This window comes from Meleagris gallopavo, chromosome 8, assembly GCF_000146605.3.
Source record: "Meleagris gallopavo isolate NT-WF06-2002-E0010 breed Aviagen turkey brand Nicholas breeding stock chromosome 8, Turkey_5.1, whole genome shotgun sequence".
Taxonomy (NCBI): domain Eukaryota; kingdom Metazoa; phylum Chordata; class Aves; order Galliformes; family Phasianidae; genus Meleagris; species Meleagris gallopavo.
In genome coordinates this window covers 11298299-11324931 of record NC_015018.2, presented here as the reverse complement: position 1 = coordinate 11324931, position 26633 = coordinate 11298299, and the positions used below count along the sequence as shown (strand labels likewise).

Genomic DNA, 26633 nt, shown 5'->3' with positions numbered 1-26633 from the left:
GCTGACAAAGAAGACAGATGGAAGCAGAAGGTAAACCAGGGAGAAAGACGACTTTGAGAAATGGGTTAGTTCTCTGCCTAGAAGCCATTGCCTCTCTGTTGGAGGAGAGATGGCTCAGGGCAGTGGCAGATAGCAGAGCAGCTATCCTGCTTACAGGACAAACCGGACACCGTGCCATTCACATTGCCATACAGAGCAGTGTTTCCTCCTTATGGCTCCTCCAAATGATTTGACAAAAAGCTGTGGAACAGAAAGGCTGCTTTGTAAGAATTTGTCAGGGAGAACCAAATAATGTGCGCAGTAACTAAAGCAAGCAGAGAAACTCATCTCCCCTTCCCACCACTCCCCACATCCATCTCACACTAACAAAAACACCCATTGCTTCTCCAGAATGCACCAGCTAATTAATTTCATTTCCCAGCTCTTGTTTTATCAAAATAAGAACATGCAACAGGGGCTGCCCGAGCAAAGAAGTGACAGCAGGAAATTGCCACTGTGGTCATAAAGCAGAAGTGAATCAGCAGAACCAGGAGAGCATAGTGATGCAAGTAGGGGGCTTTTTCATTTCTTTTTCATTACATATGGTTAGATAGCATGAAAAATGTCTTTCCACTTACACTTACTTTCCCAGGAAAATTTTCATTTATTCTGTCTAGCACGGATGCACACACACATATATCCCCAAAGCAGAAAAGCAGCCATGAAGCCATTTAGAAAAATCACAAAACTCTCAGCCCATCAAACACCCATTCATCACTGAAATGTCAGTCACCAGAAAAATAAATCTGAGGAATGGAATATTGCTGGGGTGATTTGTGACTCCCTTCTAAATAGTCCCTTCACAAAGTCTCACCCTCCATTTCAGAGCAGCAACAAATCTTGGCCTTGGCAGCAATTTGCTGCTTCCAACTGAAGCAGAAAATCAGTAATGCAGACTAAGGGGGACCTGCAGCATACCTCTGAACCCGCACACGATGGGGCTGCACAAGGTGAGCCTTCTAGCAGAGAACCACATCAGCACATTGCTGTGCCATAGCTACCAGTGGGACAGCTGCTTCTTCAGCCCCCAGCCCTGCCTCTTTCTTCATCTTCACTGCTCACCTCCTTCCATCTGTGCTCGAAATCCTTCACCACACAGCAGTCCTGCTCCTGAGTGATGTCCAGAGGGCCCTGAGCTATCACCCTTCTTTGTTCTCTTTGGAAGGAGTTTGGTGGCTCAGAGGGATTTCTGACAAGCGTCATGTCACCACCATCACCAGTAATTGCATCTCCAGCCACTTCTCACCCACGAGGAGACCACAAACAAGGCCACAATGTCTCCTGTCACACCTGTCCCCAGCAATCATCCACATTAAGTATTTGCAGTAATCATTTGTAAATATGCATTGCTCAAATCCCTTTGGCAGAGGCACAGCCCCTCCTGTGCAGGGTAATGCATCATCACAATCTTCAAACACAGACTTGGTAACAGCACACTTGGGGGGTGGGCGTGTTTAGATTTTTAATGATCTTTTTCTTCAAATAGAAGTGCTATAGCACCTACAATAGGCACCACATTGTTGGAAGGGATGGAGAGAAAAGAGAAAGAAAAACAATGATACGCTAAATACAAGAGACACTGCTAAACCGCATGCAATTATCAAAAGACAATTTAAAAATGTTATTAAATACCTATGACTATTTAAAAATAACCTACAACTTAGGTGCCTGTGATAGACCTAGTTTCAGCTGCCTGAATTGACAACTGTTCAGTAGCGCCAAGGAACTTGCACGTTATGGGTATATATTTTTATACATTTTTATTAAAGGTCATCCAAAATCACAGCACATCCAAAAGCTTCAGCATCATTCACAGAACCGCATAGCAAACGCATTCAGCTACAATATTGTTTTTATAATCTGATGAAAGAAGGGCTTGAATAGAAGGTTGAGCCCAAGATGAACAGTCCTGTGGAACCTGTGGGTGGGTGTAGGGAAAGGAAATTTGGGTTACGGTTCAAGACTGCAAAGCAGCAGGATTCTTTCAACCAAGAGAATGGAGCTAAAACCAAACTGCTCTGCCATCTGGCTTGCACTCAGATGGCTGCCTCAAGTGCCAAGGCTACTTCACAACCAACCATCACACAGCTAGGGAACAAGTCCTGAGGTTCAAGTAGGGCTTTGTCAAACACCTCTCATTTCTCAAACCACCGAGAAAAAAAACACCACTAAGAATGGCCTCAGGCAGAGATGCTGTTCCAGGGGTGTCAGTCATCGAAGTCAATTCTGATGGGGCCACCTGTCAGGAGGTGGTTTTCCAAGTTCCCGGGCTCATCCTGCTCCTCCGTCCCAGCCGACCTGCGCACCCTCCGCCGGCAGCCCTGGGCGCAGCGGGAGCTCTCATCCAGCGCCCCGCACACAAGGATGCGGCAGTGCAAGAACACTTCCTGGAGAGACAGCAGGCATGAAAGTTACACTGTGCAGCCATTTCTGGTCTCACAGCAACAAGATCCTTAGCCACCATGGCCATCCACAGCGAGCTGGATGCGCCACCAGTTTCCCCTGTGCCTAGGAGAGGGCTGAGGTCTCCTCAGAGCACGGTGCCTGCTCTCAGCCAAGGGCAAGCTAGGAAATAGGAAGGTGTGAAATGAAGGGATGAAAATGCCAGGCATAAGCTTGGAAGAGCTTGCACGATCTAGTAGCAGCTGTGTGGTAGGAAGCAGACCAAGACCACACGAAGCTTCACAAGGAGATGGACTGATAGAAGCATGCAAGAGAATTTGACAAGAGCTGGGAAAACATAAAGGTGGGCGCCTGAGAGACAAGGGGAATGCAAGTTGCTGAGGAGTTCAGGCTGGTAGCTGAGCGAAGAAGAAGAACACAAAGAGCAGGGAGATAGCTGCCCTTTCTTCTGCGCAAGTAAGGCAGACAGTGACAGGATTGCTGCTCCTTGCCCTCTAAATGACAATGTAAGATCCCCGCAAGCTGTGATTAGGGAAGCAAACAATTGTGAATATTTAATCAATGGTGAGGTTTAAAGCAAAATCCATTGCACAGGAGGATGCACATGGAGGCAGCAGTGTCAAATAGATGGCTGAGCAAAATCTGTGAATTTTGGAAGATCTCATTCTTTGTAACCATAGTGAGATTCTGCAGGGGCTGGAGAGGCAACCTCATGCTTTTAGGAGCAAGCAGCACTGGCTGAGCATAACAGTGATTGAATGATCTGGTTTCTTCTGGCTATTTGCATTAGAAAGATTGCATTATTCTTTCAGCTGTCCTGCTACTAGAGAGCTTCTGCCCCAAACTTCCACCAGCCTGGGCAGCCTGTTTCACACTGAGTTCAATGGTATCTGGAAACCTCCTATCTAGAAAACTGAGGGACATCTGTTCAAACACAAGTTAGAAAAAGTTGATGAGATTGAAAACTATAAATCATTTTGTTTTAAAGACAGGATATTGCGCAAGGTGGCTAACTTCCCAGATTTCTGTTTGGTGACTTTCTCTTCCAGCATATGAAGGGACCCCAAAGACTGCACTGGAAAAACACTATTTTAGCCAGCTATACCACTGACTCCATAACTGCCCTTTGTATTTAGTTTAATTTTACTTGTTTTTGTTACTCTCTTTTGAAGAACTAATTTCAGGCTCCTGAAAGAAACAGCAGCTAGAACAGACACAGTGGAACCTGCCTTGGGCCTGCCACTCTTCCTGCTGGTATTCTAACACAGCCGATACTGTGCTGAGACTACTTAGTCAGATCAGAGATGATGCAGTGTCAGAAAGGTGGGTTTTAGGCTTACCTTGTTGTCTTTGCCCACAAACTTGAACACAGGAACCTGGAAATGCTTGGCAAGATGGTCTTTTGACGTGTACTGTTTCACTGAATCATCAGAAACGCAGCTGAGGAAAACAGAGGGATAGGCTTTAATGGCTTTTCCAGAAATGGAAAAAGAAAGAAGAAAAACAATCCCAGTCTATTTAACCAAAGAAAGTAAAGGAGGGCTTGGCCCTCTCAGGCTAAGCGGCCATTCCTGTTACTTCCTTTTTGGTCACAGGAGAAAATTCAGGAATGGCGGGAAAAAACAACAGTGATGATAATAGCATCTGCAGACAAAGTAGCTCAGCAGCAGAGAGCCGGTAGGATGTGGTCCAGCCCCTTCAGCAGAGGGATTGCCAGAGAGCTGCAGTCAAGCTTGTCCTCATTTCATCTTCCAGTGCAACAATCTGAATTTCTGAAGAGATGTCTCTGTGTACAAGTCAGCTTGTCTGGGAGGCAAACTTCAAGTCATCCACGGGGAGATAATTAATTAGCAGAGTGCATCTAGGAAAGTGACATAGGTTCTTCCAGCTCGAGGCCAAAGGTCAGGTGTTACTACACTGCATAGGATAAGCTGCTTGTAAAAGCAGCATTACTAAAGGCACTCAATTGTGAAGAATGACAAAGTCAACCCTGAAGCCTGTCCTTTGTTTATGAGCATATAAATTGCGATGACTGTTGAAGACTATCTCAGACTACCACCTAAATCCCAGTTTCTCTGCAGATTCTCCACTCTGGTTGCAAGAAACCAAACAGTTTGGTGAAGGGAGGAGGAAAATGGAGTAACAAGAGGAACCAGAGATAGAAGCACAGAGACCTTACCGCATCCTTAAGTCCGTCTAACGAAGGTTGCCACAAAAGCACTGCAGCACCACAGAAAAGTTCAGAAAGCTCCCAAGTCGCATAGTCAAGTCACTTGGCATTGTGCATGGGGCCACACGATGTCCTAGCCTTGGAGGAAAGCCTCAGATCTTGCTTCTTGCCTTGGGAGGCAAAAAGGGGCAGAGGAACAAAAGTTTGGAAGGAAAAATGGGTGAGCCTGGTCAGGCTAAGGAGAAAAAACAACCCTTTTTTGTGCATAATGTGCTTTTGTTAGGAGAGCTTCTGTGACTGTGCTATGGGAGCTGCGTTCTGACCCTTTTAGTGGGATGAGTTGCAGGGCTGGGAGGAGTGCTTGGGTGCACAGTAACCTCCTCAGCCTACAAACACAGGGCAGCTCCAGGCACAGTGGGACAAGCAATGCAGCAGAACTATCTCAACCATGTAATGGTCAGATCAATTGCAGCCTGCGAACACACCAGATCACACGGGACTGCCCTCAGTGCCATGACCTGGTTCTGAATGCCCCAGTGAACTGTGGTGTTTATCAACCACACAACTCGTCAATGCCTTTTAATTGTTTTGGTTTTGAGAAAAAGGAAAGGCAAGAGCAGAAGCAGGAGTGCTGCTCTGGGGCTGGCTGGGCTAGCTGCAGAACAGTATATTACAGAGCCCATGAGGAGGGATCTGGGAAAATCTTGATTTCCAGCACGATCACAGCAGTGCAGGGAGAGGGGCTGAAGGGTCCCATCTCCTGCCAGCTGAAGATGGGTGGAAATAGCAGGGAAGAAAGCAGGAGAGGGAGTTTTCCCACTTCTCAGTTTAAGGCATATCCTTTCACATGTAAACAGCATTTCCCTCTGGAAGTCTCAGCTGCAGTTAACTCCTGCAGATCTGATCCTACACAATCAAACCAATTTAAAAATCTCATCTTTATTGCCTTGGGCCTCTGGCGCTGGGTTGATGGAAAGAAACAAGGTTATTGCAGAGCTGTTTGGAACATAGACAAATCAGCAGTGTATTCAGCTAATTTTACTTTTTAATTGCTGTGAGCACAGTGAGAGATAAAGAGCTTCAGTAGCTTAAGAGTACATCATTAGCCTTCGGTTTAAGCAGTGGTACCATTTAAATATAGCCCAGTGTGGGGGGTCGGCTGGGGGCACTGGTGCCCGCAGTGACAGCCCAAGAGCTGAGCAGGCTGGACAAGCTCCAGTTAGCCTGCTCCAGCCTATTTTTCCCTTTGGTGAAGTTTTAATGCCCTCTGCAGGATAACAGTACCAAAGGGGCTGCTGGTGCGCCTTCCCCAGCAGCAGGCAAAGGCCTTACCAGAAACATCCCAGCTTCTTGCTGGGTAAACTCAAGAGATCACATTTTCTCCCTTCTCTATTCAGCTCAGGCTTTGGCCACTATTTTAAATGCTCATCATCTACAGTCATGGTGGGAAACGAAGGACTGTTTGGAGCCTTGAGCCTATGAGGGTCCACAGGGACAGTCAGGGAGATGATAAATCAATCCTCCCATTACAAATCCGCTTTTAAATGCCACGAGCTGAAGGACTGCAGCCTGGGCTACAGAGTGAGAAAGTAATGCTGAAATCTTTGTGAAAGAGAAATGGAAACAGAACCTTTGTGTGCTGTACTCTGCGGGACCGTTTTGCTACCAGGTAATTCTACAGGACTTGTCATTGGCTGTGACAGTGGACAATTCAGCCTGGCAGCCAAGGAAATAATTGTTGTCCTCATTAAACAGTTTGGCAGACAGAACCCGGGACTTACATAAGCCCAATCCTTTAAGTGATGGGCTATGACACTTGAGTCCGTATGTGGCTTCACTTTCCTGCCTGGAGTAGGGCAGACGTGCTCCCAACTGTGATCTCTCTCATGTTGTCTGGTTACGCTGCCAGATGCTGGATGCAAACATTCCCTCGACAGCACCATGGCACTGTCATGTTAGCATCTGAACAGGGGTCACTTAGCAGCCATAGTAGATCCCAGCTTTTGACTTATAAGCCATCCCAAAGAGACTAGTGAATCCAGAGACCCACACTGAGGTTTTTTTACTAGCACATCCTGGAATGATCACTATTCCCAAAAACTCTAGAAAATTACAGCCAGAGGGACCCTATATCCACTGCAGCGATTGATAGGTATTAGAGAAAGAGCAAAGCAAAGGAAGCTTGTGAAGCTCCAACCAGAATGAGCCAGGTAGTCTTCTGGCACATGCTATAGGAAGGCCAGTATGGGAAAATGATTAAGAACCTTCTCCGGTGCTGAAGCAGCTGCACGGCAATGACACCCTGCCAGAGGGGCTCTGCCAAACAGGCAGGCGCTTTGCAGGCTGGCAGAGAGAGGACTGTCAGCAAGAATCTCATTTATAGGAGCCAACTCAATTATCCACAAGCTAATTACAAAAAAAGATGCCCTGTAAAGGCTTGAGGAAACCTATTTTACTACCTCCCAATTGCTGTGATAATACGGGTAGTTTCAGCTTGACAGCCTGGCTGCTGGTGACCGCAAAGAACATGGTAAATAACACTGCTGAGAAGTGACAGCATTTCCTGTGTCACACAGGTGATGTGACTGTCCCACTGCCACTTTCCATCTAACAGCCAACAAGAAAGGGAACAGAGAACTCACCCATCTTGAATCAGGTAGTACTTCAGGATCTCATCGATTTTGGAGGTGGGAGTGGCAAAGCAGCTCTCAACGAGTGTCTCCAGTCCACTGACATGCACCAAGGGCTCAATCCCAAAGTACAGAGAGTCCCGAAGCTTGAGGGTGGGTGGAGCACCCCTGTAGGGTTCATCAAAGTCTTTATCTTTGAAGATCTCAAGGGTGAAGGGGAAGATGCCTCTGTTACGACTCATTATTTCCAAGGGTGAGTTCTTGAGATTGGGCACGTAACCTTCAGAGATTGTGTACCGCCGTGGAAACTCACAGGTCACTGGGATCAGCAGCTTGCTGGTGCGGACAATGATGTCTCCATTGCTCCCTGGAGTCTGTTTTGGCAAGCCAGTCACCAGATTGGTGGCAATGATTTTGTCATTTATGACCTACGGGAAAGAAAAGGGTTTAAAGGAAAGGGCAGATAACCGAGAAGGGCTTCTCTGAGTTCAGATCAGCAGTTGAATTTGCCTTGTGCAGGAAACTTAGACATGAACCAGCCACTGAAAGTACAGCATGTGAACGTATCCACTGCAGCCAGGGCAATGTTCATCTTCCTGAACAGTTGCCAGTGCAACCCTCAGAATACAATCTAGGACGAGAGGGTGCCCCCACAGGAGGCTGAAAATGGCACTACTGGCCTTTCCATGCCAGGATGACGGTGAAGCCACCTCTGTGAAGTGCTGGGTGAGCTTGTACATATGCTGACAGATGCACACCACAGGAGAGGAGATGGAACAAGCTCTCCCTGCTTTGGGATGCCACCCCACATCTTCCCTGAGGCCAGTGGACCGGAAGACCAGAAGTGGCCCCAGTCAGCTAAGTTAACTTTATTTCCCAAACAGGCTACCAACCAAGTCCTCAAACCAGAGTGATCCCAAAGGGCAGGACAGCAATGGGTATACATACATCTACAACGGTGCCACAGGACTTCAAGGAGAAATGGATGTTGACATGAGTGCCGTTGGATACTCCTTTGCAGGAAGTGTTGATGAGAGAAAGGTCCAAGCCTCCAACCAGATCCTTTGGGATGCTCACCTCAATAGAGCTGGACTTGCAGAGCACTGGAACTGCAAGAAAAATTACCAGAAGTCTGGGGTATGAATGTAGCAGAGTTGGGTAAGGACTCTGCCAATCATTACTGAGGGACAAAAAATGGGGGAAAATATGTTGCATTTATGATTATCATCTTACTGTAGTAATCTATCTATCTCAAACTGCCATATGTGCAATACTGAACTACCACTGCCCTGAGTTCTTCTAACGCAATGATGCCACAGAAGCTAGAGCTGCAGCAGAAACATAGCTATGCTGTATTTCCAGCTGCACTTGGGTCAGCACAGTTCTGATTGATGATCTCTAGCACAACTGTGATCTGGGAATAGCCCTTCCCAGATACAGCTAGCAAATTCACAGTGCTGCAGGCAAAGACATTTTTTAAGACTCTGTGTCAGGTTTTGCATCAAATAGAGAACGTCAAAACAAGGCAGTATGATTCTATGGAGATGCCAATAAAAGCATCTCAAAATGCCATAATAATCAATATTTTTATGAGTAACACACCCAGCTCTGACAAATGCAATTAGAGAACTCTACTTCATTCCAACCTACATTTAATTTTCATAAACGACTTCAAGAGAATGTTTTTTTTCCCAATTAATTCTATTACACAAGAAGTGGGAAGAAGCATAGAGACTGGACAAAATGAAAAAAGGAAAGAGGGAATAATTTCCATTGAAGAAGTAATTGCTGCAGATATCCCTAGAGCATATACATATCTATTCAATTACACATAGGACAAGCATACTACTGCTTATATTACAGTCCCTTCTCAGCCAGAAAAACGAATTCTCCCCAGAATTATATCTAGAATGTTCTAAAATCACACGACAAAACTTTTTGCAAATATGTTAGCTCCCTAAGATTTTCTCTAAAATTAATTATATTTGGAATCCTTGGCATTCACATGATCTGCCTTACCTATTCTGATCACGTTTATGAGATTTAGTATCCATGGACTTTGGATAAAAGGAAAACTGCTAAAACCTGCCTTCTACCTCCAGTTAAAAAATTCTCATGTCCCAGCTAATGTATATTTGTAACAGCTACTGTGCACCTGCAGGGAATTATTTTTAAAAAAAAAAACCTCATCATTTTCAAGGTGATATGCTAAAATGAATGCAGTGTGCCCAAAGCAATATGCGTTCCTAATGACACTGCAGGGTTAGAATGGAAAACTAAAGTACTAAGAATTACCTTAACTTTTCTTCCACTGGCAACAGAAGGCAAGTGGGAATAACTGAGCAAGTCAAATGCAAAGCTCACAAGGAGACAAGGGACTTTGAGAACACTATAATGCAGACAGCAAGAATATCCTTTGGAGAACTGAAAGGATCAATGCGGATTCAGAGCTTCACTGTTCTAGGGACTCAATGAACAGAAACATAGTGCCTTTATAAAGGTGTACTTCTGGGCAAGAAGGTTTGCATCCCTAGTGCAATTCTCCAAAGTTCAGGGCTAAATTTCCTTCTGTCTCTTTCTAAATGTCTTTGAGTGGCACTAAAGGAGAGAAAAGTAAGTCAGCTGTGCCATTCAACCCCTGTTCTGGTACTGCAGGAGACGTTTATGTGCACGCTACCACCTGTGCATGGAAACAAATGAATGAAAGCACATATGACTACACCTGTGGGCAGATGTACTTTTGATTCAATCTCACTCTCTGCTAAGCAAACCAAAACACACTGGGAACCTCCTCAGAATAACTGGTAATGCAATTCAAACCACATTAGACATCTGCACTCAGAAGACTAATCACAATCAAGACCTGAGCTTCGGTTCTACATGTTTAGTGGTGCATTGCAAGCAGGGAGACTATTTGCACCAGCATGATTTAGCTAGGAGTAGGCCTGATTTCCCCAGAACAGACAATGGCAGCAACAGCAGTGCAGGGGGAGCTGAGAAGGAGCTGGCAGTGTACCAGTGACTACATGCAAACATGTTATTCCGTTGCGGGTGATGAGCTCCCAGCTGCCATGCCTGAGATGCCCAGCAGAAATGGGTTATCCTGTGGACCAACGAATCCACCTTTATTCACAGAATTTTTCACGCATTCAGAGAGCTGCACTCCCCTGCCTTGCTGTTGGGTGCATTGCTGCCCTGGACTCATCCCAGCCAGGAAGGCTCCCCAGGGCCTCGCTCATACTTTGCCTGTCAAACATTTCAGTTCACACAGACGAGCATCTGAATGTTGGCAAGGCCTCCTCGTTATGCACTTTAAAGTCTCCTTTGTGTCAATATCTGCATATTACCTTGACCACTGTAGAAAGCTTCTGTGGCAAGTTTTGTGGTTTATGCAGCTTCCAGCAGCTGGCACCTTGTTCCTTATGGCCTTTCAAAGTACAACTGCTTAGAGCAGGCATTTTCTTTGAGTGAAGGTTTTCCAGTTCCAGGGAACCCTGAGCCACTACTACAAGCAGAAATAAGCTGCATCATCATTCCCTGTGGAGTGTACACAAGGCTCGGATGTGGGAGAGGGGAAAAGAGCATTTCACAATCACATTTCAAAAAGAGGTGGGGTACAAAAGTGGTCCCCTGAATTCCAAATGGTATGGCTGGCTGGTATCCCTGTGGGGAAATTTCAGCCCAGGCTGTTATATCTGTGGAAGAAGATTAATATTTGCTTTGAATATATAAGCTGCACAGGGGAGGGTTGATAAGGTGCAGATATAATAGCTTCAGGCAATTGTGCCTGCCCTGCTCTGCTACTTGTATAACTGTAAGCTTGGTTAGATGCCACAAAAAATTGTGTGGTACAGTTCCAGATATATTCTGTCATATCCCCTCAAAATTGCAGGCCATTGGGTAGGGGCGTGAAATGCAAAAGAACGAGCAATCTCACTTTATGAGTTGTCTTATTGCAAGCCTCAGCTTGGCACCTGGCCGTGCTGCTGCTCTCATTAGCAGCTGCCAAAGAAGAAGAAATGCTGGCTGGGAAATGCATGGCCTTCTAATCCTGCTGGGGTTGCCTCGGGAAGCCAAGATTGAAGAACATTGCTCTTTCTGGCTTTTATCCATCAATCACACCTTCAGTCAATATGAATAATCAGAGCTCTTAGAAATCCCTATCACCTCCTCCCCACCGGGATCTGGTAGAGCAGTAAGCGGTACTGAATCCCAAATGTGCAGTGCCTGTAAACAGGAGTGCAGAAGATTGATGCGTGAAAAGGAAGCTCAGATTACAACATGCCAAAACAGAGGACATCCAGACAACAGAGGGCAACTCAGCCCTGCTGCAGGCAGCCGTGAGTCTTAGCTTTGCTTGCAGAGTAGTGTTCATGGGATCTCTGCAGATGCAGCACTTTCTCACAGGCTCTTGGCATCTCTTTTCTGCTGCACGAGCACTTCTAAGCACTTAGGTACTTAAATGGGAGGACAGAAAGGGATGAAGGAACCATCGTTGACTCTGTGTCACTCCTGAGGGAGTGAGGTTGGGAGATAGCACCCCAGAAGGGCAGCCAACCTGCCTCAACAGCAAGACTTGCTCCTTTCCAGAATCACAGAATGGCCTGGGTTGGAAGGGACCTCAAGAATCATGAATCTCCAACCCCCTTGCTACAGGCAGGGCCACCAACCTCCACCTCATCACAGACTCAGCTCTGAGTGCATCCTCTCTGGCATTACCTAAAGTCCAAGGAAATCAGACCATGACAGGCTCTGGTTCCTTCATTTTATATCCTGCCCTGACTATGGCTCAAGCCCATTAGCAAATCCCCACGGAAATATCTGAAGGCAACTGCACAGGTTCCTTGTGGGCCCACCAACTCTGTACAAGCAGAGAGCTATCAGCTTGGTCTGCCTCCACTAGAGCAGCAGTCACTATCTCCAGTTTATGCTGAGCCTACCAGGTCTGAAAAGTGGTCTGGCAAGCGAGATGATGCCCACCAGAGTATTATCTGTCTGCCTTTCACATACCCACACGGCTGTCATCAAGATGCAGTTTTAAACTGTATGTCCTTACAGCAGAGGATCATAGTAGATCTCTTAAGACAGCCAGGCTGCTCATTCCTTCAGCACTCGAGGGGTCAGCTAGCTGTAGGATTCTAAGACTCAGAAGAATCCTGGATGCAAGTTCTGGATTGTAAGAAGTCGTGAGGAGACCCCCAGCTAACTCTCAATGTCCTCAGGATCTTCCTTCCTTAATGCTCTGCTCCCTGCATTCACTGCTAGAGCTAGACTGACTCCTGGGAGCCCGGGTGTATTTGAGGGGAATCTCACTTAGCAACTCAAGAAAGGGAACCTGTTTATTCCAGACATGTGCCACAGGTGTGAGTAAGGTTGGCAAGAAGGACTCCTTGTGTGCAGGAAGGGACTGTACTTCAGATGTAAGGTTAGCAGAAGCAATGGTCAATTTTCAGATGTTATTTTGGACAGTTTTCCATAGAATAACCTAGCAAAAGCATCCTCCTACAAGGTATGGCAGCATTGACTGTAATAGCTTCAGAGAAATTTAAGTTGAGCAAAAAATGCCTGTCTCTTTAACCTCATTCTTGGAAGTATCTGAACCACTTCAGCTGAAATTTAAAAAGCCCAGTTTAAGGCATGGAAAATTTTAGTTCTAACAGCCATAAATCTGACAAAAACATGCACAGCTTAAGCAGAGAAATATTATGGGAAATGTTAATCGATCTTAATCATAAGTTATTCATAAGTTAATCATGCTAAACCCGCTGGTGATGCAAGAAGCACCCAGCTGGGTCCTCAGTCTCTCTTCTCCCACTTGATAAAAAGAGCAGCCTCTCCATTTTGGATGATCAGTCATTCGTGACAACGCTCCATTATCCAAACTGGAAAGGAGATACTAAGAACACACAACAACAAAAGCAGAGGAGAAGTTCCTTCAAACACACATTTCACCTGCAAGAAATACAGGCTGTCAAGGGAGATTCTTTGCTGGGTGTCCCATCTGTTAACCTACCTTGGCAGGTGTGGTTGTCTTCCGACAGAACAAGTCCCCTTGGGCATTCACACTGGTATGTGTCTTCCACTTCAATACAGGTATGGCTGCAGCCTCCATTGTTATTGTGGCAGCCTTCGATTTCTGCAAAAGAAGGGGAAATCAGCACGCTGCTCCTCAGGCAGCTGTCAGACCTCAGCATGTACTCCTGGCTGACTAACAAGTAGCATGGCCAGCGCTGAGCTTGAAGGCAGCAGCACAGTGAGCTTGCTTTCAAGAAAATGTAATGGAAACTTATTTTTAGTTGTCCAATTTCCTGTGCTTGCTATTTCATCATGAAGTTAACAAGAAATTCTGCGAAAAAGCTTACCAAATTAAATTGTATGCTATAATTGTCATACACAATGTGGCTGAGTAGGCTTTGCCCTTTCTGGCTTCTGAGACATTCTCTTAATCTAAATTTGTACATTGTTTCTTACTTCAAAAAGACAAGGGAAAACTTTCCCCAAACTTCTGCCACATAGAACCATACTCATTCTTAAGTCACATCAGAATTAAAGCACACAGGTATCTCAGGGAGGATAGACCCCTATGCAGCCAGTTCCCATCTCTAGCAGGGCACAGCAAAGACAAGACACACTCTTTGCCTGAGGTTTTCCCAGCTGTGATGGATGTAGACATACCACATACTCTTGCATTCCCTTTGTAAACTGAGGAGAAAACTCTACTTATAAGAGTTAGCAGAAATTATGCTCATTCAGTGCAAGTTAAAGGCTTGGCCTGTTGCCCTGAGGTGCATCATTACAGGAACAGAATGACCAAGTTCATGGTATAAGATTGATTCTGTTCCTAAATTCTCTCTGTCTAAAGTCTACAGCACAGCTAACTGGGGGATTTTTCATGTCTTTTCTTACACTGGTGCTGTTCAGCTGAGGCAATTCTTTGAGAATCTGGATTTTCATGCAAAACGTATTCCCAGCTACTACAACTGCAGAAAAGAGCTTGGAAAGTTCATCCAAATCATATTCTGAATATGTGAAAATCAAAAGAAGGTAAGATCATTTACAGCTGTTGTTGGTTTTATATTATAAAGAAAATAAGAAAGAAAATAACAGAGTGGGAGGCAGTTGTTTTAAGTAACCTTCACTGCTTGATTGTTATTGCAACCCTTTGGGAAGAACATATTTAGATGTTCTTAGCCAAACAGGAATAAATATAATACACACAAACCACAAAACAAAATACGAGGGCTGCTCCGAAAGTAATGCCTCCTGTTTTATTACGTTGGCCCACAGCATCAGAGGCAGATGTTGGTGGTACGACAGCAGAAGCTGAGCCTTCCTGCCAGAATTGTTGTACGCTGCTGCTGCTGCACAACTGATGGCAGCAGAGGGGCAGTCTGACCAAATGGAATCCAACATGGAAGTGCACATGTCGCAAAGAAGCGTCATTGAATTCCTTCGTGTGGAAAGAATCACATCCATTGACATTCATCAACGCTCTCTGAACGTTTACAGAGACCAAACAGTGGATGTGAGCACAGTGAGGCAGCGTGTTTCAGCAATGGCAATAACACCGTGAAAATCAAGATATGTCAAAACAGCAGGTAAAGCATTATGAAGGAAATACTGAGATGCTCTTAACCCTACTCTGTCTCATCGGTTCATGTACTCAAGCTAAACCTCTTACATTCATTCTTTTCAGCAACGGCTGTGAAATGGCTCAAGTAAATCACATACTCCAATGGCTCACAAAACTGAGGGCACATCTTCAGAAATAAAACTCACTAACAAGATTGTAAAAATCCCCTGCAGTAGTGTTAAAGTCATGAAAAGCACCATCCTTCTTTCAGAGGGGGAAATTAAATGATATATCAAGGGCGCTATAAACCAACGTCGGAAACAGCAAAAAAACAAATGAGTCTCCAAGCACAGACTCTTTCAGTCCTGTCAGAAGTGTGCGGTGAGTGAGAATAAAAGCTGTCGTGTTGCACAGCCATTTTATGTGACTCTCCAACAGCTCAGTGCTGGATATGGAAGGGACCAAGCCCACAGATCACTTCTGGTCCCACACAAATGAACAAGCAGTGCAGGAACACTCTGTACAGCATCTCTCCTCAGGGAAGTGTCATCTGGATGACTGATGTTTTATTAACAGAGCTTGGAGAGGAGATTTTTCACAAAAGTGAAATGAAAGGTTTTTCGCTATCAAATGGGAGAAAAAGGGACAAAAACTGCAGCTTGGAGCTATCTGTCAGCACTCCATAAAGGTGGGTGGTGTTCAGCCCAAAAAAACAATGGCATCCCCTCTCACCATCTCTGCACTACAGATGCCTGCCACACTGCTGCTCAAATAAGGCTGCACAAAGGCTGCAGATGTGTTCAGTTCTGGCAAATCGGTGGCTTGAATGCAAGGCACTTTGTTAGCTATTAGTCTTGTCTGAAGTCCCACAGTATGTGAACATGCAAGACAGCAGCTTTGTCTGTGAGGAACCACCATACTTTTCACAGCTGACCACAGAAAAAACATCAGGCAGCAGTCAGTTTTTGCTGGCCTTTCGTATTTCTGCCCAAAGATTTTTGTACATTGCTAGTAACAACAGCCCAAAGCAATACTCTAGTTTTTAAGTCCCTGCTGAGGCACCAGTCTAAACTCTTCAAGGATTTTCTATCTTGTGGTGCCATCTCTGGGAGGTAGCAGCAGCAGCCATTGTTTGTGGCAGAGCCCACAACTAACTGCTTACATAAAAGCAAACAGTCCAAATGTAGCTCTCATCTGAACTCCAGCTTCTGCTCACAGACTGGATTCCCCTCTCTCCTTGATTTCTGCTCTGGGAGGCTATTAAATCCTCACATTCCATTCTAATGTCATGACATTACCCTATGCCTAGTGCTACATCTGTCCCTGTACCCCTGTCATACAAATCTGCCAAGCCAAATCCCAGTATCTTCAGCAATAACTGGCTCTCTTTGGACAACCAACCTCCCAGATCCACTGCTGCCTTTCCTCCCACAGAGATAAATACAAGCAAATCCTAACAGAAATGAACAAGGCAGAGAGAACAGCCAGGAAGCACCTCTCAGCTTGATTAGAAGGCTGTTTCAGTAAGAGCATCACTGGCAAGCACAGAAGTGATAGGAGCGATGTTCCATCCCAGCTTCAAGGAGCAAAGACAGAAGTAATACTGCAAGGGGAAGGGAATGATTTAATGATTTGTACTTTTCCCAGCAGACTGCGATAGCCAAAACCTCACCTTCACAGGTTTTCCCATCGCTTCCCAGCGTGCGCCCAATCCCACACTCACATCGGAAGGAGTTCTTCAGGTTAACACAGAATTCGCTGCAGCCTCCGTTGTCCTGCTCACACTCATTTTCATCTGCAAAGAACAAAGTGTCATAATGTGTCTGCCCCTGGTAAACACAGCTGGCAAAAAGGGGCTGTTGCCATGTGGGAGCGCTGACTGGTCTGCAGACTGGTTTTCCTGGGCTTGTGGTATGTATCAGGGCAATTCTGCTGAACATTACAGGCTACTGTCTGCTGTGAAGTGGCTCAAGAAAATCACATACTCCAATGGCTCACAAAACTAAGGGCACATCTTCAGAAATGAAACTCACTAACAAGATTGTAAAAATCCCCTGCAGCAGTGTTAAACTTGTGAAAAGCACCATCCTTCTACTGTTCTATCACACTAAGTCTAACTCAAGAACAGAGCAGACTGTGAGGAAAGACTGAATGCTCACAGCAGCCACTTCAGAGTAAAGACGGACACAGTCCCAGTGGAAATTTCCAAATTGGTTCCATGTTTTAATCCCTAACCATTTCCCATCCCACTCACAAAGACATTAAAATGGAGTGAGCATGCGCTGCCTGATAAGACTAGCTGAATACAAGAACCCATAAAAAATAAACCCAATCTATTTTTGTATCACACCTGCTACTGCTACACGTGGCTCATTATCCTACAGCAATTTTGAACGATTCAATCTTTATTTCAAAATAAAGGCACAAGAATAAAAAAACAGCTGTAAACATATAAATGAAGCTGAAATTAAAGCAAAACATACAATGAACTCCATGGAATTTCTCCAGGAAACATTTCTGAGCTGGTTGCATAGAGCACCTTGGGACGGCTGAGGGTATTTATTGATAGAAAAAGCGCACAAGATGCTTTTGAATCTTTTGGTAAAGCTGTGAAAACGTCTCATTTTCTCTTTTAAAGGTTAAAGTTTGTCTATATCCATCTGTTTTTCAAAAGGTATTTTGTTCTCCAAGATCGTCATTCTTTAGCTTTATTTAATCCCTGCACGCAAAAAGGGAATCAAACAAGAGAGAGGAAGGTGCATCCACTGCTATTGCTGAGCCACAAAACTGATGATTTCCCTTAGGCAGGCCAGAATGTTGAAGTCATCAATCAAGGTTTGCAGGGGGATTCACCCAAACTGCTCAGAAGATACCATTTACTAGCTGTAAGAAGCCCAAAAACGAGAAAAAAGAGAAGTTTCAAATTGAGAGACAGGTCAGAGATGAGATTTCTTGGATAAAATTGGCCCCACACATAGACAGCATGTGCAGCTTGCATCTAGTGGTGTTGTCTCCTTCCACAAGTGGCACAAATAAAGTATTTTTAGTCAAAGGAATGGCTGGTCCCCAGCCTTGGGATGGAGGAAGCATGTCCAGGAGAGACAGGCTCCACACTTTCCCTTTTAAAAGTAGAACTAAAGCTGCTTAAAAACAGAGGGTGAAGAGGGAAAGGGCTTCTGGCAAAGACACAGAGATACTGCTAGAAGGTCCTAGAGCTTGGCTTAATCAAGGGCTGTACCCAGCAGTACACCCTGTGGGTCCTTCAAACCCTGCAACACACAGCACATCTGTCTCTGCTGTTCCACATCAGCAACATCCAGCAGTGCTGGGAAAGCGCTGAACTAATTTTAATTGTGGATGAATCCAGGTATTCGAAAGGTCAAAGGCAACACACGGAGCTGGAAGATCCATGACAAAATCTAAGGGTATCTTTAACCTCTAAGTAAGTTTTCAAATGGAAATATAAATTGGGCTCAGCAGTTTTACTCAGGGATTCAAAGCATATAATGCACTGAAGAGAAGTCAGCACAGTAAAGGAGATTGACAGATGTGAGCTGCTTTGCATTGTTGTAGCATCTTCAGCTGCCATTGAGCTGGGAAAGGAGGAAAATTCTTCATGTAGGAAAGGCTAATATAGTTTTTTTGTTTCTTTGGAAGGCCAGCAGGATTGTGTTCAAAGCAGATGTGATTGTGCAGCTAGCACAACAGAAAGCCATTAGAAGGAAGAATGTGCTGTATGACTAGAGCTGCAGGCAGGTAAACCAGCACGATTACTACAGAGGAGACAATGCCATCTGTTTATCATGAGGAGAAGCAGTAGAGCAGAAATCCTGCCCTACCTGGCTGCAGAGGGATGAAGGCATCTCCAGCACGTGCAGACAGGCTCCGGACTCAGGACTCCTGTGTGTCTTTCTGCCACAGGAATTCCTTTCATGAGAGCCTGCCACACGTTTACTGAGTGCTGGTGCAAGTCAAAGGCACTTGTCTCTGGAAGTCTTGTCGAGAAGCAGTTGATAGATGCTTTTAATTAGCTGCGAGAGCTAAGTCAGTCACTCAGCTGGAGAGGTGGAGCAGCTTTAGCAAAACCATCCTGTTGAAAGTGTGAGAAAGTATAGATCTGCAGCAGGGGAGGGCTGCTCTTTCCACAGATTGTAACAACCATAGCCCCTACTCTGATGCCTACAGACATGCCCACAGAGTGTGAAGAAAACCCACCCACACCTATTTGGTCAGCTAGAGTCCATATGGGAAAATCTCATCTGCCATGCAGCCTACTGGACCAACTCTGCTCTCAACTTCTCCACCAAACCAAGTCTCAAAGATGAGATCCTACTTCCCCCAAATGCTAGCACTCCTTCCTTCCCGACATCGTCTCTTCCTCTCCATCAGTGTGAATCTGTAGGTGCTCAGCAGCCACTTCTTTCTGGCCCCTTACATTGCCCCACAGTCCATCTTCCTAAGCCCACCCAGCACCACATGGATAACCATGGACAAGCTGTCCATATCCTGAGGGGATATGATGGGGATCCCCTCAAATTCTTGAAGGTCACCTTCCTACTCTGCTCTCACTAACAGCATTCCATCTCCATCCCTCCTAGACATGCTGGTCTCTGCCAGAGCAGCCACCAAATGCCAGTCACTGAATACCACTGTGTCACGCAGCTGAAATCCCTGAGGCTGCAACCTACAATTTTTTCACTTTTCTCCAACCCCAGGCCCTGGACAATGCCGCACAAAGGAGCTAAGTAGTATGGTAAAGAGTAATGTGTAGCCTCCGGCGAGCCAGGAGTCTTTTCTTGGAGGAAAGAGGCATTAGGCAGAGCAGCTGAGAGGAAATGTCTAATGAGAGAGTGCAGAGTCCTCCCTGAATATCAATGAGGCTGTACCAGGTTGATGCAAAGAATCTGTGCTTTTGGCTGCTCTTGGCATAGGCAACCTACTGCTGGACCACAAAGAAAGCAAATCTAGCCTCTCCACCTGGGATAGCGCTAGGGACAGGAAGGTATTCAGTTGTGCAGTGTTGCATATCACCCCTTGGGGGGAGATCAGGAACCATTTACAGGATCAAAGACCCGTTCCAAGCAGTGCAGAAAAAATTAACCTCAGCCTACTTACTCTTTTTATACTGCTTTTCAAGACAATAGACTGAAGGGTGAGCAACGAAAAACAAAAGGGAAAGAAAACATCAGTAACTGACGGCACTTGTTTCCGTACTTACCAAGACACGTCTGTCCATCAGGTCCAAGTGTTGTCCCCGGGGAACACGTGCAGTCATTGGTGTCCAGACAGGAGCCTTGGCAATCCACCACATCACAGATGTCATAAAAATCTAGGGAACAACAGAAGTGTTTTCAACACGAACCACTGAGCACACACTGAAAACACTGTATTTCTACAGTCAGCTTTGCAGCTTGCAGCCAGTCCATCAGTCACAGACCTGTCCCACAACAAGAAAGCTGAACTGGTGGAAGCTGATCAGAATCTAGCTTATTTCCTATATTATTATTATATTATTACTAGGTCTATTTTAATTACTATAAGATGAAGATGCAAATGAAGCAGCATGCCAAGACAAGCCACAAGGCCCACGGTGATCATTAAATCACTGTGGCCAGGTCAGCTATGAAAGATTTCTGTTAGCTGAACAAAGTCTAGAATTCAGCTAGATAGAACAGTCTAACCAGTGTCATGTAGACAGGCGTTGCATCACCTGACATGTTTCTGGGTGAGAAAGTAAGAATGCAGTCAGACCCTTTGAGGAATAAGAATGTTCGCAATGTTCCTGCATCACAAGGACAAACAGATTTCAGAAAAGCTACCGTTGCAGTTACTTACGCCCACAATACGCGTGGAAGCAAACACTGGGCTTTGTTAAGTGATAGACATAGTACCCGCCCGGACACGCCTTGACGTCGATCGTGGTGTTCCAAAGGCAGCAGTTCCCGCTGAAGCTGGCACAGGCCTGGCGTGAGACGACGCCATCCGACTCTCGTGGGTGGCTGCCGTTCAGCCAGATGGGAGCGTGCGTCCCACAGTGGTTCTCGGGGATGCAGAAGGTAGGCATAGCATCGCCAGCCATGCCGGTGAAGCGGTACCACTCCCCATCGATCTGGTTATCGCACGTGGGCTGGCCGTGGGAGCCATTTATCTGATGATCGGTGTTCCTCCAGGGCTCATTCAGGCTGATGTAGGCAGAGCAGGGGTCCAGGGCTGGGGCAAGCAGCAAGACACAAGAGACAACATCTAGTAGATACCAAATTGAGTTGTTGACTTATAATTACAAAGGACGCTAAATTTATTTTTCTATTCCTGACTTAACTGAATCATTTAGACAGTGATCCCTGGGGTAAGAGCAATACCAGCTAGCTACCTTGTGGAAAATCTCTGACAGCTTGACTTAAACGTCTTTGAAGAAATGAACTAACTGAGCTCTTACAACATTATCCAACAGCGCGACTTGTTCTATAGCTGCTGCAGACAATTACAGAAAAAAATAAATATATATGTATACATACATACTTATAAGCAAACTTGAGGCCTGGAGAATGATTTTGCCAGAAGAAATGTGTCCTGAGAGCACAGGATCAAGCCTAGGACATTCACCCATGTGTCAGGTGCTAACCGAGTACCTGCAAGCACCTAGTGGCACTGTCACATGCCTTGGAGAAGAGGATCAGAATTCAAACAGGTGAAGCAGCCTCTGAAAATCCTCCTATAGCTCATTTTGGCCCTCACAGTTGAGTTGTCATAACTACAGGTCAAAATCACCCTGCAAAGCATCAGTTCAAAAGCAAACTGCAAGATATGTTATCTTTAAGACTCACAGAAAGAAAATATTCAATTATTAGATACCTGTATAACTGCAAGCAATCTGTAAGTATAATTTAACAGCTCCTACTCATTTCAGGGCACAATTTTAAACAGCTAATTATAACAACTGCTCTCCCAGATCACAGTGGAGCTGATCTATAGCCCAGCAGACTGTCTCTAACTGAGTCAAGCGAGGTAGGAGAAAGTGGCCCTGCTCCATTTACCAGGTCTTTTGTTCTTCATCATCTTTTGTATAGCTCTGTACATTTATACCAAACTGAGATAAAGAGATACAACTTGAATCTGTACACTCTGTAAATGCTGTAGAGGGACAAGATTGAGAAATGGCAGCCCACTGTATTTAAAGATCCACTTAGATGTACCCTGGTCTCCTTCACCTTCTGTCATCCACATTCCCCCCCTGTCAAAAGCAGCCCACCTTTATGATTTACAGCATCTATTGAGCTTTTGTGTGATGATATTGTCTCACTGCATCTGACACAGCTTCCCCATATCTCTTTCTCATCTTAAAATCTAGAGGGCATGAAGGTCTGAGCAAAAAATGTTCAACTCTATCAATCATGTTCCTTGTAAGCCAACTAATCCTCTCTGGCTCCATAAGAGTTCAGATGTTTGGATGCAAAGTGAGTGTCTGTGAGGGCAAAATCTAAACACACAGACCTCCTGGTATGTATGTGTTGTGCTCGAGGTGCATGTCCCTTCTTAGTGGCCTTTCTGAGCCTTATGAGAACAATTACAACAGAAGAATAACACAGGGAGAAAGAAAAAATTAGAATTGAAGCATTCATTACATTTTCAGCATTCTTCTCATTAACTCTGATTTGGCAGCTTCCTCACTAAAAGTCCAGGGGTTTCATTTCCACATACCTGACTAAGCACCACTTACCCTTAACTAGCTATCCCCTAATAAACAAAATGAATGCTAATATTGTCTTGAGTAAGGAGAATTGATTTCTGTTTGCTGGAATTAAGCTAACAAAACCAATCATTCTGATTAAAGCCTCTCAAGGCTGGGATACACTGTACTTTCCACACCACATCTCAAGTTCTAAAATTGTCCTTTCAGTTTGTTTGAAGAACAGTGGGATGCAATCGGGGGGGACATTATGTTGTTTCTATTAAAGTGGTCTAGATGTAGACAAATCTTGCTTCAGAATTTTGATTTGCTTCACTGGCTTTCAAGGGAGAACTGTACGTGTTTCTGAAAACGGGCTTTCACTCCAATTAAGCCATATTCTCCGTAAACATCTCCCTTGCTGGCGTGCTATCTCGTACCTCCTCATAAATGCAACACTTCTCTTGAACAAAACCGTTACGCCATCCTCACCCACAGGCACGTTTTGTTTAGCCTCTAATGCAGTATAAAAACAGGAGCAGCTGCTGTAGCTACGAGAGTGCTGCAGAGCTGCAAGCCAGCATGAGAACAGGTCTGTCACACGGGGAATCCACAATGCGGTATTTCACAAGACGCACAGAGGAGCAGATTCACTCCCACCAAAAGCAGCACTCAGCAGTCCCAAGGAGCAGGGGGCCTGCAGCAGGAGCCTCTGATGGTATTCACCACACGGTTCTCCACTGTCTTTCCTGCCTCTCCTTGCCTCCCCCTAACCACAGACAGCAGCAGTGCTGTTCAGTCCCACTCTCCAAGAGCTTGTTTGACTTCTCAGGACAGTGAAAGTTGGGTTCTGTCTTTTCTTTGCGCACAGCTGAAAAGAGCCTCCTTTGGGATTCCCGCATTTGGTTTCCACAACGTGATTTGGTGTGGCCTAAGAGTGAGTCACTGACTAAGATTAAAAACTTCTTATGTTAAAAGCCAAATGAGGCCAAAGCAAGGAATGCCCTGTCAGTTTCCCAGCTGGGCAGCACCAAAAATACACATGCTCATTAGCTCTCATACAGTATAATTAGCTTTATGAAATATCCTTTGTAGATAGACTCTGTAAACTGTCACTCAGCTCATGTTGTCTCCTAAGCAGACAGGAGAGAGTTTAAAGACAAAATCAACTGAGATGAAGATGCAACAGCTCAGAGGGAGCTGGAAGCAGCACTTCAGGTAAATGAAATTGCACACCCTCTCATCTTCCATTTACCTGAGAGGTTCAGGCAGGAGTAAAGGGGAGGCAGACACACAGAAAAAGCAGACTTTGCTCTTTGGAACACAACAAACCATCACAGGCACCCCTGGACTACCAAGGCTGCCCCAGGACAACTCCCCTGCAGACACCAGGCACTCTTTGGTGCTGCAGCTTGCCAAAAACTAATCTGAGGTTTTAAGAAGAAATTCCACAAATATGTGGGACAAACCAATCAATCTGCTCTCCTTGGAGGCTGGAAACTCTAGGGTTTTGCACAAGACGTACAATGGTCTCCAGTCCCTTCCATTTTTCATTTTTCTTGGCTCAATTTTTTTCCTCCCCAGCGCCTTCTGCACGGACCAAGTAATTCAGCCTGACAAGCACCAGCTATCAAGTAAAGCCTTTCCATTTGTAACCATGATGATATCATTAGCTCTCTAGCTGACATGCTAGCACATATATTAGATGACAAATCAGGCTCCAGCAAGCATTCATAAGCCCGCCATTCTGCAGAGATTGATCCCATGCACATAGCGTAACTGGAAGTCTCCGCTCTGACATAAACAAGGAACAAGATGAGCAGCACTGCGTTACAACTCCAAATTCAGTTAAGGCTTGTCAGTCTTAAGGAAGTGAGTGAAAAAGTAGCTCAGTAGCTTCTTGTGGAGTCTCTCCTTCTAAAGGAGAAGGAAATCTCACAGTGCTTGGCAGTGAAGATTCTCCCAGTATGGAAGGCTTCGAGCTCTGCAAAGACCTTTCCAGCTGGAGAGAATCTCACACTGCCTTCAAAGAAAAGAGATCACTCTCACTTCTCATAGTCTTTCACCTGAGAATACTAATGTCTGCTGTGGATCTTAAAGATGATGAATGGAATAAGCTTGAAGGCAATGCCTCTTCACTCACCCATTGAAGACACTGGCTGTGGCTGGACAACGAAGCAGAGACAGAAAAACAAGTACTGGAACATCCCACTCGACCAAAGAATAGTTAATACTCAAGTAACAGAGCCTTGATAGACCTTGCACACGCTATGCCTCTGTGCTGCCTTCCCTCAGCAGAGCTTCTGACCCCAAAGCTTCTGAAAAGCAACTAGGATAGCTGTCCTGGAAGTTTATCAGAGGAAGAAGCTGAAGGGATGTTGGATACAGCTCCAGCCTTGACCTCCAAAGAGGAGCTCTGCTCCTTACTGTCAACTTACTGATCGATCTTATGTTTTGGACTCAATTCACTATTGTTTTCTTGCCTGACTGCCCCCCAGTGACACCTTCACTATCTTATCTGGAGAAGAATTCTAACCAGGGGACACCCGGACATCCCAAAGGGATGGAAAAGAAGAACAGATGGGTGCTTGTTGTTGTTATCTCTGCTCCTTCCCCAAGTCATACAACTTCATGGCTCCCCCTCAGCCAGAAAATGCCAGCTAGAGAGCTTTAACTGCAGGAAATAGTGATCAAAAGGAGAACTGAACATCCTGAGTACAGATTGCAAATAAGTTCTGGGACTCAGGCTACAATAGGAACATCAGTCATCTTGATGGAATGGTGTCCCACAGGGAAGTAAGCTGTTCTTATGCTAGGCAAAATCCCTTTCCACTTCTGATCACATAAACCAATCACTGCGGCAAGATTATCAAGCAAGGCAATGACATCTTTCTGTAGTAATTTTATGTTTACTGTCTAAATAATGAAAGCAAGGAACCCAACAGTATTGAATTAATCTCAATGTAAGACTGAGTAATTGAGGACCTCTGCTTTATGTGTTGAAAGGCAATTAAGCTAAGTTGCAGGCCACAACCCTATGCTCTGTGTGTAGATGAGATGACTGGGCTAGTCATCTCAAAACCTCTTTCTATCAAAACAGATGCACCATGATTGTCAGTGAGATACACAAAGGACAGAGTGAAGGAACACAAAGGGATCTTTCTAATTCCACTAAGACGCAGCTCCTATTACAGAGAACAGATTAAAATATATGCTTCAACATATATGTGCATATATACTTCTATACGTACACAGGTCCCTCTCTGCTTACGAACAGTGGTTGTACAGTTTCCCTCAGGAAATCATCTACAAGCTCTCCATCCACAGGCAATAAAGCTAAGCCTACAGCAATTGCACAATCAAGCAGTTTTCCCACTATTATATCCCACACTTCTGCAGTGGGCTGGTGCAACAGAGCAAAGGGACAACGTCAAGACTGATGTGCTTACTTCAAATCCCAGAGGAAAAAATGGCTTTGTTCTTTTCGTCTTGAATTTACATAAGACAGAGAGCAACGTATTTGACTACTTTGTGGAGATAGGCCACCCGCACTGCACACTACAGAATGTTCTCAGTGGTTTCCCTCTGCGCTCCCCTTGGCAGTGCAGTGCAATATACGCTCCACCTCAGCGCTGGGGTCTTTCTCAGTTGTGAACGATTCCAGCGAACAACAAAAGCTGCTTTATAGATGACTGTTGTTGCTCCCATCACCACCACCAAAAGTATTTGTGGTTATATCATGCTGACAGCTTACAGTAGCAGGAAAGTTTTTTCAAACACAGGAAAGGAGAAAAAAATTCACTGTGCAAAGCTAGCAAGGGAGATAACCCTCAGAAGGTGATTATGTGAATTCCCAGAACAGAAACTAAATTTGAACATAAAATAATACAGTGAGGCACAGGAAATTATATTGTGCCATTTTCACTCACAGGTTGATTCATACTTAAGTTCCTGGGTAAATAAAACTGACAGGATTGAATTGAATATTCTGATAGTGTTAGAGGTATATGCACTTCTCTCTGAACCATTTTATTACTAGCTGCTTTTATTCTGTAAGTATATTAGAACTGACACAGCAGTATTTTGACACACAAGTGACAATTAGCAATTAATGTATGGAAATAAATTGCATCATAGCAGTTTTGAGCCTCA

At 45.0% G+C, this 26633-nt stretch overlaps 1 protein-coding gene across 2 annotated transcripts; it reads right to left on the bottom strand.

The window, feature by feature from the left end:
* Positions 1-1488: 1488 nt before the first annotated feature.
* On the bottom strand, positions 1489-26633 carry OIT3 (oncoprotein induced transcript 3). Of its 2 annotated transcripts, XM_010714323.3 has the most exons (9): positions 24625-26587; positions 20651-21025; positions 20034-20144; positions 16488-16610; positions 13256-13378; positions 8191-8351; positions 7255-7670; positions 3783-3882; positions 1489-2426 (listed from the first exon to the last, which is right to left on the bottom strand). In XM_010714323.3, the coding sequence occupies exons 1-9, from the start codon at positions 24686-24688 to the stop codon at positions 2247-2249; spliced, it is 1653 nt and encodes a 550-aa protein (XP_010712625.1). In that variant the 5' UTR covers positions 24689-26587; the 3' UTR covers positions 1489-2246. The 2 variants fall into 2 exon arrangements, with proteins under 2 accessions (XP_010712625.1, XP_019473096.1); XM_019617551.2 differs by lacking the exons at positions 1489-2426; positions 3783-3882 and adding an exon at positions 3895-4782 and having other exon boundaries at positions 24625-26633.

Bases quoted from the DNA above. Each gene is read 5' to 3' on its own strand.
- OIT3 (XM_010714323.3), bottom strand. From the start codon at position 24,688: ATGTTCCAGTACTTGTTTTTCTGTCTCTGCTTCGTTGTCCAGCCACAG. The intron at 20,145-20,650 runs GTAAGTAACTGC...GTTGTTCCCTAG, and splicing joins CTTCCACGCGTATTGTGGGC to ATTTTTATGACATCTGTGAT. The intron at 2,427-3,782 runs GTAAGCCTAAAA...CTGTCTCTCCAG, and splicing joins TTGTGGGCAAAGACAACAAG to GAAGTGTTCTTGCACTGCCG.